At 42.4% G+C, this 14,527-nt stretch overlaps 2 protein-coding genes across 2 annotated transcripts; both read left to right on the forward strand.

The window, feature by feature from the left end:
- The first annotated feature begins 7,816 nt into the window (after positions 1–7,816).
- On the forward strand, positions 7,817–8,314 carry LOC117025728 (protein S100-A10-like). The gene has a single exon (XM_033111845.1). It carries the CDS (start codon positions 7,896–7,898, stop codon positions 8,187–8,189), a length of 294 nt encoding a protein of 97 aa, XP_032967736.1. The 5' UTR covers positions 7,817–7,895; the 3' UTR covers positions 8,190–8,314.
- A 1,481-nt stretch (positions 8,315–9,795) lies between these two features.
- On the forward strand, positions 9,796–14,129 carry LOC117028190 (vigilin-like). The gene has a single exon (XM_033116467.1). The coding sequence runs from the start codon at positions 9,970–9,972 to the stop codon at positions 13,765–13,767; it is 3,798 nt and encodes a 1,265-aa protein (XP_032972358.1). The 5' UTR covers positions 9,796–9,969; the 3' UTR covers positions 13,768–14,129.
- Positions 14,130–14,527: the final 398 nt, after the last annotated feature.

Here is a 14,527-nt window from a genome sequence, read left to right on the forward strand (position 1 = left end):
AACCTAAGCTAACACAAGTTTAAGAGGATAGGCCAACAATTAAAAAGAAATCAACACTCTCCAGATGAAGGCAAAAGAATCTAATGTATTTAAAATGTGTCATCAATAATATTCAGAACATAATTTTTTAATAAAATTAGTAGACACACAAAGAAATAGGAAAACGTGACTCATAGTCAAGGAAAAAAAGTCTATAGAAACTGACCCACTGATGATCCAAACTTTGCATTGAACAGATAAAGACTTTAAAGCAGCTATTATAAAAATATTCAAAGAAGTAAAAGAAGATATGTTTAGAGAATTAAAGGAAAGCATGACCTTAATGAGTGAAGAGATAAGGAGTTGAAGCAGATATAGTGAAAGTGTAAAAATATGGAATTTTTAGATGTGAAAAGTACAATAATTGAAAGGAATAATTCACTAAATGACCTTAATATCAGATTGTAGATTGAAGATGGCAGAATAATGAGCCAGTGATCTTGAAGACAAAACAATAGATGTTACCCAATCTGAAAGATGGAGAAAAAAGATTGACAAAAATGAGAAGAGCCCACTGACTTGTGGAATAATATTGAGAGATACACCATACTTATAATTGGAATCCCAGAAATAGAAGAGTGTATTATAGAGCAGAAAAAAATGGAAAAGTAATGGTTAAAAATTTCCCCAATAAGATTGAAAATATTGATTTATGGATCCAAATAGCTCAAAAAACCCCAAGCAAAGTTTCTAGAAATGAATCAAAATTATTCACATCATAATCAAATTACTGAACCAAAAATAGAGAAAATCTTGAAGGCAGCTACAAAATGGAATGCCATTACATACAAGAAATAATGGTAAGAATGGCTACTGGTTTCCCATCAGAAATAGTGTAGACCAGAAGATTGTGAAACAGCATTGTTAAAGTGTGTAAAGGGAAAAAAATAAAACCTGTCAACCTGTCCATTTCCAACAAAAATATTCTTCAAGAATGAGGGTAAAATAAAATTTTCAGATAAATAAAAACTGATGTAATTTGTCATTGGCTGACTTGTAATACAAGAAACATGAAAGGATTCTCATCAAGCTAAAGGGAAATGATACCAGATGGAAAACAGCATCTAAAAAAAGAAAGAAAAAATGTCAGGAATTACAAATGAGTAAGTGAATATGAAATAATAGTTTTTATTTTCCTTCTCATATGTAACTAAAAGGCAACTGACTGAGTAATAACACCATAAGATGAGGTTTATAATGTGTGTAGAAGTAATAAATATGCCACCAATAGCACATATAGCAAGAGGCAAGTAAATGAGATTAAATCATTGTGAGATTATTATATTTGTGAAGTGAGAAGAGGTAAGTGGTAGGTGTTGAGAAATGTGGAGTTGGAATATGAAGGGTCAGGTGTGAAGGTTCAGCTCTCTCAAACTATTACAATAGCCTCACAACTATATCCATTCATTTTTTTTTAATTAAAGTTTATTGGGGTGACAATTGTTAGTAAAGTTAATAGGTTTCAGGTGTACAATTCTGTAATACATCATCTATATATCACATGATGAGGGTAAAAGAGCCAACTATATGGTGATGGAAGGAGAACTGACTGGGTAGTGATATATCCATTCTTTAACCCCACCTGTCCTTTGGATCTACCTTCCACATTCCTGCCACAAGGACCAGCTTCATAACTATGTGACCATTGCAGTTGCAGAGGGCTTCATGTTCAGAAATGCTCTGTAGTTGCTGTCTTAAATTTTAAAAATTATTTTACCTTTAAAATTGTATTGTGTAAGTTAAATCAGATGGGACAATGAACCATGCACCAGAGATTTGGAATCTTGGCTCACAGGGGGTCTCACCTCCTGCCACCTCCCCAAGACAGGCTCTTGGCCATCTGCCCTCCCACCCTCTGGCACCCTGCTTGGTGTCCCCTCTCTGTCTGGGCTCTGTTGCCCTCTGCTTTGAGCAGGAACCTGGGTGAAGGTGTGGGGAGAGTTGGAGTTGGCCATATTTTTATATGTACCATTAATGGCACATTTTCTTTCATTTTGAAAATGGGTCCCTATAAAATATGAATCTGTCTCAGCCTGCCATACTTATCTTTTAAAAACAAACAAAACAAAACAAACAAACAAACAAACAAATAGATCATGCTTCATGCCTCTCCCCTGGTCAAGCACTTCCTACAGCTCCCCATTATCTATAGGATAAGGTACAAAAATCATTAGACTGAACTTTAACTCACTTTTACAAATGTTATTACACTATTCAAGAAAAAAATAATCTATACAGTATTACCTGAATTGATGTTGTGCTTTCTTTCCCACATGACTTGTCATGCCCATTTTCTTCTGAATTCCAGCTATTAAGATTCTAATAATCTATCAAAGTTACTCAAGTTTAGCCTTTCTCATTATCCCTGGATGAAAGTGAACTCTAGACATTAAGAGAAGTTCTATGAATGAACTATTTAACCAGAAAGGACTTCAAAGATCATCTGGTTTAGTGGTTCTCAAAAGTGGCCACACATTAGAATAGCTTAGGGGGAAATTTCAAAATACAAATGCCTGGGGTCCACCTCTAATAATTAAACAGAATCTTTGGGACAGAGGCATTGGAATTTAAAAAATACCTCCCAGATGATTCTAAGGTGTAACCAGAATTGAGATCCAACTCCTACTTTTACAGGTAAATGATTGACAACCAGAGAGTTAAGGTGACTTGTTCGATGTCAAATAGCTATTTTGGGGAATTATAAGATTAGAATTACAGGATTAGGGCTCTGGGTTTTTCCACTTCATTATATATGAGGTCTGACAATTAAGTTCACAAACATGTTGCAACAATGTTTCTAACTTATTTTGATACCAGAGGGATTATTCATTATGAATTTGTACCAACTGGACGAACAGTTAACCAAGTTTACTATTGGGAAGTGCTGAAAAGGCTGCGTGATAAAGTTAGATGACCTGAACTTTTTGTCCACAATGCATGGCTCTTGCATCACGATAATGCACCAGCTCACATGGCACTGTCTGTGAGGGAGTTTTTAGCCAGGAAACAAATAACTGTGTTGGAACACCCTCCCTACTCTCCTGATCTTGCCCCCAATGACTTCTTTCTTTACCTGAAGATAAAGGAAACATTGAAAGGAAGACATTTGGATGACATTCAGGACATCAAGGGTAATACAACGACAGAAAAAAAGTTTCAAAATTGCTTTTAAGTGTGTACTAGGCACTGGCATCGGTGCATAGCTTCCCAAGGGGAGAACTTTGAAGGTGACTATAGTGATATTAAACAATGAGATATGTAGCACTTTTTCTAGGATTCGCGAACATAATTGTCAGGCCTCGTATTGTCCATTTTATGTATTCACCATTTATTTACGATGTGATATTGTTAATCATGAGCCCCCATATACATACATACATATCTTGTCTCCCAAACTAGATTGTGAGTAATATGAGGAAAAACAGCTATGTATCTGTCTTTGTACTCCCTTCATTGTCTATAATGTAAGTGTTCAGAATATATTTGTGTATTGGATTTTCTTTTTACTCAGTTTGTTTTTGTTGTTGTTTTGCCAAACATTTCTGACATTACACAGCAGCCATCTTGTTTCTCAGAACTCATAGGACTCCGGTGATCTTAAGATTTTATAGTTTAATCAATTAGTAAAAATGGAGGAAGACAATTCTGGTGAATGTTCTACTGGTTGATTTGGGCAACAGATTACCATTATCCAATATTATCATTGGCTTCTTTTTTTTAATATTAGTAATTTCAGGTGTACAAAATAATGTAGTAGTTAGACATTTCACCCTTCACAAAGTGATAACCCCCTCCCTTAATTTATTGCCCCTCTGACATCGTATAGATCTATTACAATTCCATTGATTCTATTCCCTATGCTGTACTCCACATCCTGTGACTATATATATTAAATGATAGTTGACATACAATATTATTCAGCTTCAGCTTCAGGTGTACAGAGCAGTGGTTAGGCATCTACACCGTCCATGAAGTGGTCTCCCTAATAAGACAAGTGTCTATCAGATACCCTACAAAATCTTTACAACATTATTGATTATATTCCCCAAACTGTCTTTCGTACCCCTGTGGCAATATTGTAGTTTCCAATTTGTGCTTTCTAATCCCCTCACCTTCTCCCTTATCCCCATCCTCTCCCATCTAGCAACCATCAGTTTTTCCTCTATATTTCTGATCACTCTGCTCATTTATTCAGTTCTTTAGATTCCACATTGACTTCTTTATAAGCTTTCAATCTGTGTTGTTTTTTAAGATTAAAATGTTACATTCAATTTCATTTCCTGGAGGAATGGAGATAAGTTATTGAGATTTTCATTTCCTTTATCATTTGAATATTATCTGTGCAGACAGAGTGATTTTTTTAGTTGATTCTACAATGAAGAGGATTATTGTGTTTTTTACACATGAAAAAGGGTAAACTAAGAATTGAGCGATATTTTTTTGATATTAATGAATCATGAAAGCATTTTGGCCAGCCAAAGAATTTAACCTCAACTCAGATATATGGGAAGAAATTCCAAATGTCAACTGGCTCATTATAAGCCAGTTATAATATATATTCTTATGCTCAGACATGAATGTCGTTGATGAATTTTTGATTTTTAGATGTTGGCTTTTCCTATATTTCATTAACTATCTATGATTATGAGTTTAACGAAGCTAGTCTTTGGACAATTTGGTGCTCTGTGACTATAACAAAACTCAGCAACCACGAAGTTGAGGATGAGAGGAAACTCATAAACAAGTGATCACCCGATGCCTTTTATCAGAAAGCACTCAGTATTTAGTATAAATATAAGAAATGACAGAATTGTTTTCTTCCAGGATCAATCTTAAAGGACTAGTTCCTATACTACTTAAACACCTAATCATCTCTGTCATCTATGTACACTTTTTTCCTGATGAAATTTTCATTGTGTGTAGTTTTGTTCAACCACCCCCCTCTCCAGCATATACTATATTCTCTCACTCCTGGCTCTAATAACCTAAGCAAAATAGAGCTATGAATGTAAGACTGATATACAAAACATGAGCTAAAATATATTCATGATTCAATCACCGTCAGGAACCCTTCCTGATCTCTCCACTCAGACAAAACTCCCTTGGTACTTCTATCACATGTACTGTGTCTGTACTTCTGTTGTGGCATTTCACAAGTCCAAATGCATGTCTTATCTCAACAACTAAACTATCAGCATGTTCTATGTCTAAATCACTTGAGCATTCCCACTTACTTGTCCCCAATCACCTTAATACATCACCTTTCAAAGAATATATCATATGACTGTATTCTGAAGTTTACCACACATTAGTAGTCAGGGTAATACAAATTAAAGCAACAGTGAGATACTGCTTTTCATCCATTTGATTGTCAAAAGAATACAATAATGATCACATTCTTTCCTGGTAAGAATGCAGGAAAACAACACTGATAAATTGCTGCTCAAATATAAATTACTAGTATTTCTGGAAATAATTTTGTAATACCTGTTAAAATTAAAAACCCATAACACACCTTTTAGCTTGGTGACTCCATTTCAGGAAATCTAACTTACAGAAATAAAACCACCATACTTATAGAAAAATATTTATTATAGAATATTATGTAGTATCAAAAAACCTGTTGTGATATATTATAAAAACGATTAAATTCTTCTTCCATTAAGAGGTGGATTCTATTTCTCTATCCTTTTAATTTGGTTTGGCCATGTGACATATTTGACCAGTAGGAACATTAGCCAGTATGATTCAAACAGAGGTTTCAAAAGTGCCTGTGCATTGGAGCTTGATTGTTTGTTTTCTTTGGAAGCTTAAGATCATCATGTGAGTGAACCTAGCCAGAATACTGAGTGACGAGAGACCTGTCAGTCCTGTCACTACGGCCAATAGCTTGCCAACTGTCAGTGATATGATCGAGGTCATCTTAGACATCAAAGCTGCTGTTCATTTTCCAGTATATCATAGAAACAAGAGTGAGCCCAGCAGAGATGAGCTGACTTGACCCAGATGAGAAACACCTCCTAGCCAACACATAGATCCATAGGAATTAATAAATAATTACTATTTAAGCCACTAAATTTGGGAGTGGTTAGTTACATGGCAAAAGCTACCTGATACACTGTTTTTTAAAGCTAACTGATATAACTGGAAAAAATATGATGGCACATCAATAGGGGAATACATAAATAAATAGTAGTATGTTATGGGAAATTATGCAGCTATTAATAATAATAAGTTAGATACATCTTTTGATCATCCTTTGTTTCTGCCTTTCTAAAAAGATTGTGAGCTCTTGGAGGACAGGAAACTTGTCTTTACCTTTGCTGATTTCCTCCACAGCACAGTGGGAGCTCAAATATTTGTTGATTGATTTGATTGCTTTATGGTTCTTTTTAAAAGTGAAACAAGTAGCCTTTAGTCAGAAGAGTTATTCTACTAGTATAGTCTCCAGAATGTATAATATGGTGGAATTAGCTCAGTATGTCAGCCTAATAAAATTATAAGAGCTTAACTGGCATAAGTCCTGACGTAATGAACAATCATTTGATCCACCAGGGCTGGCTTCGTGAGCATATTATCAGTGCAGCTATACAGGGCCCTGTGCTCAAAAGAACCCCATACATGTACATCAAAACTCTGTGGTCACAATCTGGAAATTTTTAATAATTTTATTCTTGAAATTGTGTTTTGTGAGTGAATTCAGATGGGACAATGGAGTCTCAGCTCACATTTGGTTCCACCATTCCACTTGGCCGAGATGGATTCTCAGCTACAGGATCAGGGTCCAGAGTAATGATGTAACCAGCACTACATACATTGTACTAGGGTGCAGAGGAAAGAAGATATATATTGTTTCAATACAAACAGAAAAGCCATGGCATTGTGCAAAATAACGGTGTTACTACCTTTTCCTTGTGGTGGGAGAAATGAAATTAGCCTAAGATGGCACATTTGACAATGAAGAATATAAAGAAATGTCTTCTGAACCTGATACTAATTCTTGCTATCTTTTTATATTACCCCTGCAAAGAATCAGCTTTTGCTTTTGTTAATATACTCTGATTTTTGTGTTAGTTTATTCATTGTCCTTCTATTAATTTTTTCTCTATTAGTTGATTTCATTTTGTTGTTCTCTTTACTATTTGGATCAAATACTTGATCTATACGAGGTCGGAAAATTACGTTCAGGAACTCTTTTCTAGACAAAGTGCTACATACCTCATTGCTGAATATCGCTACGGTCATCTTCAAAGTACTACCCTGGGAAAGCTATGCACTGACGCCAGTGCCTAGTCCACCCCTCAAAGCAATTTTAGAACCCTTTTCCTGGAATGGCCATCAGAGCGGTCATCGTATTCCGCTTGATGTCCTGAATATCATCAAAATGTCTTCCTTCCAATGTTTCCTTTATTTTTGGGTAAAAAAAGAAGTCATTGGGGGCCAGATTAGGTGAGTAGGGAGGGTGTTCCAATACAGTAATTTGTTTCCTGACTAAAAACTCCCTCACAGACAGTGCTGTGTGAGCTGGGGCATTGTCATGATGCAAGAGCCATGAATTGTTGATGAAAAGTTCATGTCATCCAACTTTTTCGTGCAGCCTTTTCAGCACTTCCAAGTAGTAAACTTGGTTAACTGTCCTGTTGGTACAAATTCATAATGAATAATCCTTCTGATATCAAAAATGGTTACCAACATCATTGCAACAAGTTTGTGAACTTACTTGTCAGACCTTGTATACAAGTAGGTGTCTTATTAATAAGAACAGTTCTCGGCTCAGTGGCCGCGCGTCCCAGCCAGCCCAGCGGTCCTCTAGTGCCTCCCGCCCAGCCTGTCCTGTTTCAGCAGACCTCACCAAAATGCCGTCTCAGATGGAACACGCCATGGAAACCATGATGTTTACGTTTCACAAATTTGCCGGGGATAAAGGCTACTTAACAAAGGAGGACCTGCGAGTGCTCATGGAAAAGGAGTTCCCTGGATTTCTGTTAAATCAAAAAGACCCTCTGGCCGTGGACAAAATAATGAAGGACCTGGACCAGTGCCGAGTCGGCAGAGTGGGCTTCCAGAGCTTCTTCTCGCTAATCGCAGGGCTCACCATCGCGTGCAATGACTATTTCGTAGTACACATGAAGCAGAAGGGGAAGAAGTAGGCAGCATTGAGCAGTCACGCCCACCCTGAGAAGAGTTCTCCCAATGGGTCGCTTAGGGAATCCCCCTGCCCCACAGCTTCCCCTGGATAAGGATTTCATGAGCAGATTGGGACCCTTAGAAAATGTACAGAGAAAATCCCACCCCCATTTGACAAGAGAAAGACAAGCCAGTTAAAGCCAGATAAGCTTTTGATTTTTATATTGCTTGTATCTTGTTGCCCTCAATAAACAGTTTTCTTTTTTAGTTCCTAAAAAAAAATAAATAAATAAGAACAGTTCTCTAAGTTGTCTAGCCTGACACTATACTTAACCAATTTCCTGGAAAAAATGGAGAGAGTTCCACAAGTATACAACTATAGTTGAACTTCAATTTGAAAACAGATTTACAAATATGTAGGAAAAAAACAGTTAAACCCGAAATATGGAGTGACTATTTCACACCAATCATATGCTGTTGTAGTGTATCCTACTGTGAATCTTTGAGCACTGCTTTGTAGTTAGGTCTTGTTATCTCTTTGTTATTTGGGACCATATACCATGTTCTCTGCTCCTAGTCAGAAGGTAAAGCGGTGCTGATGTTTAGCAGGCATGGACAGCGCTGTTGCTTAGAACACAGATAAACCTAAACAAGCAGCTCAGGGAAACTCACAGTCACCTGCTTCTCAACCTGATGCTCAGTCTAAGCTATTAGTTAAGAGCATGGGATATAATATCATGCAGACCTGGTGTGTGATTCTGTTTCTTCCAATTACCAGCTGAGTCATCTGCGGGCACTTTCCTTACTATAAATCACCCTTTTCTTGTTTGTAAAATATTTTTGAGTTTTACATGAAATGAGTCACTTTCTCTAAGAAGCCTTATCTAACACACAATCAACTGTGAGTATCCCTGTTATTTTCCTTTATTACACACAATTATTTTCATTAAGATCACTTATCTCAATTTGTATGTATATATTCATTCATATATTTATAGATTAATTTGCTTAATATTTGCCTATCCTATACTATACTGCTATTGATGAAATATTTTGTTTTATACCTTTTGTTTAAATCACTTTATACCTGCACTGAGCAAAGTATCTGCAACATAATATTGCTGAATAAATAATTGTAGAATGAACAAACAAAATGCTTAGCACAGTGCTATGTGTTTAAAGTAATAAAGTAGCCAACTCAAGAACGAAAAGAAATACAAAAAAGGAATGGTCGTTTTTTTTCTAACTTACTTGACACAAGGTGGCCTTGAACTTCTCCTCAGCCAATTCTTGGTTAATTTAAGCACTCTAAGTCTCAGCAGGATTCATTGTCAGGCTTTCTTTACTTCATTGCTCATTCATTTACTAAGAGCCTCCTTTTGTTCTTATTTCCTTCACCTGACAGTTTTGTATCATTGGGAGAATCACAGCTTCTGGTCTCTGGGGGTAGTCTCCCTTAAGGAGCAGGACTGGCCCTTGCGTAGACCCAATATTAGTCCATTTTTCCTGACTCTTTTGCTACTTTTATATACTGAAGGGATGTCTGTCATAAAGTGCTTCTGAGTGATTCACTTCTGAGTGAATAATTCTTTTTTGAAAAAAAAGTCAGGCTGGAAGCATAGACTCTTCTCCTTTACCAAGATGGCGGCTTGTGCCTGTTTCGCCACAGTTCCTGCTTTATGAGCTTGTTTTCCTTACGCTGCAAAAGCTGGCAGGCTGACAAAGGCGACCTCAGGACGGACTTTCTGGCTATTGACCATTTTGCTGTGGCTCCCCCGGCTGTGTGTGGGTGTCGGATCAACCATGAGCTCCATCGCCGTTCTGACCCAGGAGAGCTTTGCTGAGCACCGGAGTCGGCTGGTTCCGCAACAGATCAAAGTTGCCACTTTAAATTCCGAAGAAGAGAGTGACCCTCCCACCTACAAGGATGCCTTCCCCCTGCTCCCCGAGAAGGCAGCCTGCCTGGAAAGTGCCCAGGAACCTGCCGGCGCCTGGAGTAACAAGATCCGGCCCATCAAGGCGTCCGTCATCACTCAGGTGTTTCACGTACCCCTGGAGGAGAGAAAGTACAAGGACATGAACCAGTTTGGAGAAGGTGAACAAGCAAAAATCTGCCTGGAGATCATGCAGAGGACCGGCGCCCACCTGGAGCTGTCGCTTGCCAAAGACCAGGGCCTCTCCATCATGGTCTCTGGGAAGCTGGACGCCGTCATGAAAGCCCGGAAGGACATTGTGGCGAGGCTGCAGACGCAGGCCTCAGCCACTGTTGCCATCCCCAAGGAGCACCACCGCTTTGTTATTGGCAAAAATGGAGAGAAGCTGCAGGACTTGGAGCTAAAAACGGCGACCAAAATCCAGATCCCGCGCCCAGAGGACGCAAGCAACCACATCAGAATCACGGGCACCAGAGTGGGTATCGAAAAGGCACGCCACGAGGTCCTGCTCATCTCGGCCGAGCAGGACAGGCGTGCTGTGGAGAGGCTGGAGGTGGATAAGGCAGTCCACCCCTTCATCGCCGGGCCCTACAATCAGCTGGTCAGTGAGATCATGCAGGTGACCGGCACGCGCATCAACATCCCCCCGCTCAGCGTCAATCGGACGGAAATCGTGTTCACAGGAGAGAAGGAGCAGCTGGCTCAGACCGTGGCTCGAGTCAAGAAGATTTATGAAGAAAAGAAAAAGAAGACCACAACCATCCCCGTGGAGGTGAAGAAGTCCCAGCACAAGTATGTCATTGGGCCCAAGGGCAACTCCCTGCAGGAGATCCTGGAGAGAACTGGTGTTTCTGTGGAGATCCCGCCCTCAGACAGCGCCTCAGAGACCGTGATACTTCGTGGCGAGCCAGAAAAGTTAGGGCAGGCGCTGACCGAAGTCTACGCCAAGGCCAACAGTTTCACAGTTTCCTCCATCTGCGCTCCCTCCTGGCTTCACCGTTTCATCATTGGCAAGAAAGGGCAGAACCTGGCCAGAATCACTCAGCAGATGCCAAAGGTTCACATCGAGTTCACCGAGGGCGAGGACAAGATCACCCTGGAAGGCCCCACGGAGGACGTAAATGTGGCCCAGGAGCAGATCGAAGCCATGGTGAAAGACCTGAGTCACCGGATGGACTACGTGGAGGTCAGCATCGACCACAAGTTCCACAGGCACCTCATTGGGAAGAGCGGAGCCAACATCAACAGGATCAAAGACCAGTACAAGGTGTCGGTGCGCATCCCTCCCGACAGCGAGAAGAGCAACCTGATCCGCATCAAGGGGGACCCGCAGGGCGTGCAGCAGGCCAAGCGGGAGCTGCTGGAGCTCGCCTCGCGCATGGAGAACGAGCGCACCAGGGACCTCATCATCGAGCAGAAGTTCCACCGCACAATCATCGGGCAGAAGGGCGAGCGCATCCGGGAGATTCACCACAAGTTCCCCGAGGTTAGCATCAACTTCCCAGACCCAGCACAAAAAAGTGATATTGTCCACCTCAGAGGGCCCAAGAATGAGGTGGAAAAATGCACAAAGTACATGCAGAAGATGGTGGCAGATTTGGTGGAAAATAGCTACTCGATCTCTGTTCCAATCTTCAAACAGTTTCACAAGAACATCATTGGTAAAGGAGGCGCAAACATTAAAAAGATCCGGGAAGAAAGCAACACCAAGATTGACCTTCCAGCAGAGAACAGCAATTCAGAGACCATCATCATCACAGGCAAGCGAGCCAACTGTGAGGCTGCCCGGAGTCGCATCCTGTCCATCCAGAAAGACCTGGCCAACATAGCGGAGGTGGAGGTCTCAATCCCAGCAAAGCTGCACAACTCCCTCATTGGCGCCAAGGGCCGCCTGATCCGCTCCATCATGGAGGAGTGCAGGGGTGTCCACATTCACTTCCCTGTGGAAGGTTCCGGAAGCGACACTGTTGTCATCAGGGGTCCTGCCTCGGATGTAGAGAAGGCCAAGAAACAGCTGCTACACCTGGCAGAGGAGAAGCAAACCAAGGGTTTCACCGTTGACATCCACGCCAAGCCAGAGTACCACAAGTTCCTCATTGGCAAAGGGGGTGGCAAAATCCGCAAGGTGCGTGACACCACGGGCGCCCGCATCATATTCCCGACGGCTGAGGACAAGGATCAGGACCTGATCACCATCGTGGGGAAAGAGGACGCCGTCAGGGAGGCTCAGAGGGTGCTGGAGGCCCTCATCCAGAACCTGGACAACGTGGTTGAAGACTGCATGCTGGTGGACCCCAAGCACCACCGTCATTTCGTTATCCGAAGAGGCCAGGTCTTACGGGAGATCGCAGAAGAGTACGGTGGGGTGATGGTGAGCTTCCCGCGGTCCGGCAGGCAGAGCGACAAAGTCACCCTGAAGGGTGCCAAGGATTGTGTGGAGGCGGCCAAGAAGCGCATCCAGGAGATCATTGAGGACCTGGAAGCCCAGGTGACCATCGAGTGCGCCATACCCCAGAAATTCCATCGGTCTGTCATGGGCCCCAAAGGCTCCAGAATCCAGCAGATCACGCGGGACTATAATGTTCAGATTAAATTCCCAGACAGAGAGGAAAACCCAGTTCACAGTGCACAGCCAGCCGTCCAGGAGAACGGCGACGATGCCGGGGAGGGGAGAGAGGGCGACCCTGGCTCTCCAAGGAGGTGTGACATCATCATCATCTCTGGCCGGAAGGAAAAGTGTGAGGCCGCCAAGGAAGCCCTCGAGGCGCTGGTCCCTGTCACCATTGAGGTGGATGTGCCCTTCGACCTTCACCGGTACATCATCGGGCAGAAGGAGAGCGGGATCCGCAGGATGATGGACGAGTTCGAGGTGAATATCCACGTCCCAGCCCCTGAGCTGCAGTCCGACATCATCGCCATCACAGGCCTCGCTGCAAACTTGGACCGGGCCAAGGCCGGGCTGCTGGAGCGCGTGAGGGAGCTGCAGGCAGAGCAGGAGGACCGGGCTTTAAGGAGTTTTAAGCTGAGCGTCACCGTTGACCCCAAATACCACCCCAAAATTATTGGGAGGAAGGGGGCGGTGATTACCCAGATCCGCTTGGAGCATGACGTCAACATCCAGTTCCCTGATAAGGATGATGGGAACCAGCCCCAGGACCAAATCACCATCACAGGGTATGAAAAGAACACCGAAGCTGCCCGGAACGCTATACTGAAAATTGTGGGTGAGCTCGAGCAGATGGTTTCTGAGGATGTCGCGCTAGACCACCGTGTTCATGCCCGGATCATTGGCGCCCGTGGCAAAGCCATTCGCAAGATCATGGATGAATTCAAGGTAGACATTCGCTTCCCGCAGAGCGGGGCCCCAGACCCCAACTGCGTCACCGTGACAGGGCTCCCAGAGAACGTGGAGGAGGCCATCGACCACATCCTGAACCTAGAGGAAGAATACCTGGCCGACGTTGTGGACAGTGAGGTGCTGCAGGTGTACATGAAGCCCCCCGCCCACGAGGAGTCCAGGGCGCCGTCCAAGGGCTTCGTGGTGTGGGACGCTCCCTGGACTGCCAGCAGCAGTGAGAAGGCTCCTGATATGAGCAGCTCTGAGGAATTTCCCAGCTTTGGGGCTCAGGTGGCCCCGAAGACCCTCCCTTGGGGCCCCAAACGATAATGATCAAAAAACAGAAACCTCTCCAGCCTGCTGACCCAAACCCCGCCACACAATGGTTTGTCTCAATCTGACACAGCGGCTGAACCCTCCATAAATTGTTGATGCTCTCCCTCCCTGAGGTCTCGCAGTGAAGCCAGGCCACCCAGCGTCGTGTGTGGCCGGTTCCTGGGCCTGGCCAGCTCTGGGCATGAGCTCAGGACCCGACACCTGCACTCTGGGACAGCCCTCCTGCTGTGAACACTAACATGTCCTCGACGTGGCTCCATCAGCGTCTGGTCCACCCAGCATGTCAGTCAGGCTCTGGCCTCAGAGAGCTCCACGGCTGTGGCTGAGTCTACTTCCTGTGTCATGACCTCAGGAAATAAATTTCTGGACTTTATAAAAGCCAAAAAAAAAAAAAAAAAAAAAAGTCAGGCTGTATTGAAATGTGTTTAACCCAATTAATCCATACCACAAGTTAAACATAAAATATTCAGTTTTTATTTTTTTCTCACCCAATACACCCAATACAAACCTTGCGTAACAAAGACTACCAAGCTCATGTATTCTAAGCAATAATAAATTAATTCAAATTTTTGTACAAGAAAGGAATGTGACCAGTGTCCTAGAGGGCATTGTAATAGCATTAACCAACAGCAGCTTAATTTTACCCAAAGGCCCAGAGACAAAGGTCCCTTTATGTAGGTAGCAGTTTCCCATGGCATGAATAGATGTCTCATTTATATTTACTTTGCCCTAACATCTCAGTGTCAAGTTAATA

This window comes from Rhinolophus ferrumequinum, chromosome X, assembly GCF_004115265.2.
Source record: "Rhinolophus ferrumequinum isolate MPI-CBG mRhiFer1 chromosome X, mRhiFer1_v1.p, whole genome shotgun sequence".
NCBI classification, from domain to species: Eukaryota; Metazoa; Chordata; class Mammalia; order Chiroptera; family Rhinolophidae; genus Rhinolophus; species Rhinolophus ferrumequinum.